The 3,984-nt window shown below is 41.1% G+C and overlaps 1 protein-coding gene across 1 annotated transcript in view; it reads right to left on the reverse strand.

Moving 5' to 3' along the window:
- The window catches only part of LOC103201376 (dystrophin-like), a 2,052,823-nt gene that overhangs the window by 107,047 nt on the left and 1,941,792 nt on the right, over positions 1–3,984 (reverse strand). The window contains exon 53 of the mRNA XM_042781676.1: positions 1,174–1,375. Within this exon, the coding sequence (XP_042637610.1) occupies positions 1,174–1,375 (202 nt within the window). The remainder of the gene's footprint in view (positions 1–1,173; positions 1,376–3,984) is intronic.

Raw genomic sequence — 3,984 nt, forward strand, 5'->3', positions numbered from 1 at the left:
ATATACAGTAATTCAGGTCTTCAGGGAGTTAAACTTGCCCCCAAACAATTTTCAGGCAGGTAGAAGGAAAGTTAAATATTCAGAATTCATTCAAAGGTTATGTGCAAGCAAATGGTGCCAAACTATGTTTGAGGTAAGACCCGAATATGAACCCTTCTCAAAACAAATGTAAATGTAATCCACAATTAAACTCTAACACATTCAAGGGCTTGGTGGATGATTACGATGGATTCCATAACCAGGTGGTTCTGGAATTTAAAAAGTAATACCTTATATCAAAATAACAAAGAAAAAAGGTGTACATTTTAATCAAGGAGGTGGTAGAAGTCTACAGTGAAGGCAAAAGGAAAAACTGTTGGCATTCAACTCATTTCAGAGTTTCTTCCCAGATTTCCAACTGGGAATATGTTCTTGTTGACATGTGAAATGAGGTGTATAATAATTTTGAGGTCTGAGAATAATTCAGTCCAAATCAAGACCAATTCCTTCTGCTACCTCCCTCAACTGTCTTCATTAGACTTAAAACAAAAATTAGAATTGGGGATCTCCTCTGTGTGCAATCCAAAGGGGGAAATAACTAAAACAAACCAATTATTCTCTAAGAGAGAGTGATGAATGGTGGTGCCAAACCGCAACTCGTAAAACATTATTAATAAAGAAACGCCTTCAGTTTGAGGAGCTGAGTTTGCTGCATCAAGGTTTAGTTTTCATTTTGGTTGGAGTATCCATTCATAATAATTTGCAGAATCCTTCTGAGTATCAGCTATGACTATTCTGATCTGGTGACAGGTGTGCCAGTATCTCCAGGAGCTAGGTGAAAAGGGAGCGACACTCAAAGAGGACAGGGGAATTCCAAACTATGCAAGCCAGAAAGGGACAGAATCAATGACTGCACACTGATTACTACTTCTGTTTGACAAAGTCGTAGCTCAGGGTTTTGTTTTGTTTTCTAATCAGAATCTACATTCTCTCTCTTACCTCCTAGCTTAAAAAATAGTCTTCAACTCCAATAAACTCACTAGGACAGCATTAGGTCACACAGCTTCATGAAGCTTTCATCCTGACAGCCCTATCTCTAGACTGGGACCCTGTTGCAATGCTAATTACACCATCACCATTCAGAGTAGGCTCAGCCTTCTGTCTCAAATCTTGACAAAAACTGGCAGTACGTACGTATCATAAACATTCAGCAGCCAATTGAGACACATATCTACGCAGAGAGGAACGTTGACCAGATTGTTGTGCTCTTGCTCCAGGCGATCATAAACAGTGGTCAAACAATTAATGATCTGTAGGATGTCCATGGGCTGGTCATTTTGCTTGAGGTTGTGCTGGTCCAAGGCATCACATGCAGCTGACAGACTCAAGAGATCCACTGCAAAATCAACATAAAACCATGAATGGTGCAAATTGGGGAGAAAATTCTTTTCAATATCCTTTCTTTCCCTTCGAGAACCCTAGTAGGGTTGTCTCATGACCTATAGTAAACACCAAACCTGAACTCCATCATCTTTTCCTAAAGGTAAACTGCTTTCTTCTCTCAGCTCTGCGTCCGACAAATTTGACTGGTATTCAGGATCAGAGGTTGTTCTGAAATCTTACTGGCATCAGGGGACAAAGTGAATCAAGCCACAGTGTCCGTCTCTGAAGTACTGAGGGATATTTGATAGTTAAAGGGACCTATCATGTACTACGTGAATACAGCCATTGCTATCTGAGTAAGAAAAAACGGTTTTACTAGAGATTCTGGGAATACTTTGTGTTAGCATTAGAGAAAGTCACTCAGATCAATCTGTGTGGTTAGGGTTCTGTACACTCTCTTTCCAAGTATGTATTTATAATCATTAAGTGTTTTTCTCCTTGAAGTAGCTTTCACCTCAGAATTTCCCTGCTACCTCAACGTTAGGTGAAAAAGCAATCAACCATGCTAAGATTTTCTAAACGCAAACTAAGGTAACTGCATTATCTATCCAGTTTTCAAATCTGAGGCCCTTTGATTTCTCCTTTCACCTTTGCACTGTATTTTACAAGCCCTCTAAGACTTTTTAAAGCTGAGGGGTGGGAGTGGGGGTGGGGGGTGAGATTTCCTTGATCTTGAGGTGGCATTTAATAATTTGCTGAAAGACAAAAATTGAACAAAAGTGAAACTTCAACTTTGTCCAACATCAGCAAATTGCAAGCTACTCCCAAGTGTCATGAAAGGATGCTTTTCCCTAAAGCCAATTTATTAGCCAAATTGGAAATGCAACAACAATGCTTTTTATAACATCTTTTACACCTAAGCTATGGTCTGAATTCTCAGTCCTTGGAGACATGGAATCAATGGTAATTAAGTACATCTCTCAGACCTCTGGGGGAAGGGGGGCAAGACAATTATAAATGGAACTGGAGATACACACAAGTTATCCTAGTCAGTAAAGGGCATTCCCAATAATAAAAAAGATGCAAAGTTAAGGCTTTAATATATTTTCCTAGTTATATGTGGCTAGTATTAATTATATATTCAGAAAAAGAAAACAAAAATAGTGGTTAATACCTATGTAGGTTTAACATCTATGTAGTGCACATTTTTCTCTTTTAGAAAAGTAAAATAGAAACCTTGGAGGTCTCCTTGGAAGCATGTAGGAGACCTGCCGGTGGAAGCAGGAGCTTTTCCTTTGTCTGATGCCAGTGAGTAAAGCTATGTGTTTTCCTAAAATATCCTGGACTAGGTGTGCCTATGCCTGGCAAGGTCTCTCTGTGATGCCAATGGTTTGAGCTCGACTAAAACCAAAAAAATAAATAAACCAAACTCACTGCCGTCAAGTTGATTGCAACTCATAGTGACCCTTTTTTCAGTTTCTGAAGCGGTATCTCTATGGAAGTAAATTGCCCAATCTTCCTTCTGCGGAGTGGCTGGTGGGTTTGAACTGCCAGCCTTCCAGTTAGCAGTCAAATGCCTTAGGGAGTACACCACCAGAGCAGTTTGAACTCACCCAGCAGCACTGTGGAAGAAAGGCCTGGTGATCTGTTTCCATAAAGATCACAGCCAAGAAAACCCTATGAAGCCGTTCTACTCTGTAACATATGGAGTTGCCAGAAGTTGGAATCGACTGGACAGTAATGGGTTTGGGTTTGGTTGGGAGCGCCTGGGTGGTGCAGATACTTAATGGGCTTGGCTGTTAACCAAAAGGTTGGAGGTGCGAGTCCACTAAAATCAACCACTGAAAAAACCTTATAGGGGCACAGTTCTATTCTGCCATACACAAGGTCACCAAGAGTCAGGGTCCATTCAGTGGCAACTGATTAGCACCCAGTGAAGTAAATAAAGGCTCTTCTCCTTTTGCTTACAAATAGTCTAAAGGTAAGAAATGACCTCTCTTTCCAGAAGCTGGGAATATGTTTCAAGTGGCAGGCAGGAACATAACTTGGGAGGCAGATTTGAGAAGTCACGTAGAAAAAGAATAAAGGATCAAAAATAATCATAATTCAAGTAGGCAGGAGGGTGCAAGGAGGGAAAAGTGGAGTATGTGGATTGGAGAGAGGTTGTTGTTGTTATGTGCCATCGAGTTGGATCCAACTCACAGCGACCCCTCCTTGGGTTTCTAAGGTGGTATCACTATGGAAGCAGACTGCCCAACCTTCCTTCCGAGGAGTGGCTGGTGGGTTTGAACCACAAGCCTTCTGGTTAGCAGTCAAATGCCTTAGGCACTACGCTACTAGAGCTCCCTGGAGAGAGGTACGAGGATGAAGACTCAAAATTTCATTCTCTGTTCCTTGCACTTGACTTCCTCAGAGGTCAAATTTTCAAGTGTGAGTGAGAATATTTAGAAACATAGCACACAGCTTCCATGTGGGAAGAGAGATATGGATTTCTCCCAAACACCAATATTCCCAGCATGTTTCTTTATAAATTGATGGACGTTATGAGTGGTTTAGGAGCTCTGGTAGCATAGTGGCCAAAGCACTTGACTGCTAACCAGAAGCCTGGCGGTTCAAACCCAC

The sequence above is a fragment of the Orycteropus afer genome, unplaced genomic scaffold (assembly GCF_000298275.1).
Source record: "Orycteropus afer afer isolate SDZICR_OR568_19922 unplaced genomic scaffold, OryAfe1.0 scaffold00148, whole genome shotgun sequence".
In the NCBI taxonomy this organism is placed as follows: Eukaryota; Metazoa; Chordata; class Mammalia; order Tubulidentata; family Orycteropodidae; genus Orycteropus; species Orycteropus afer.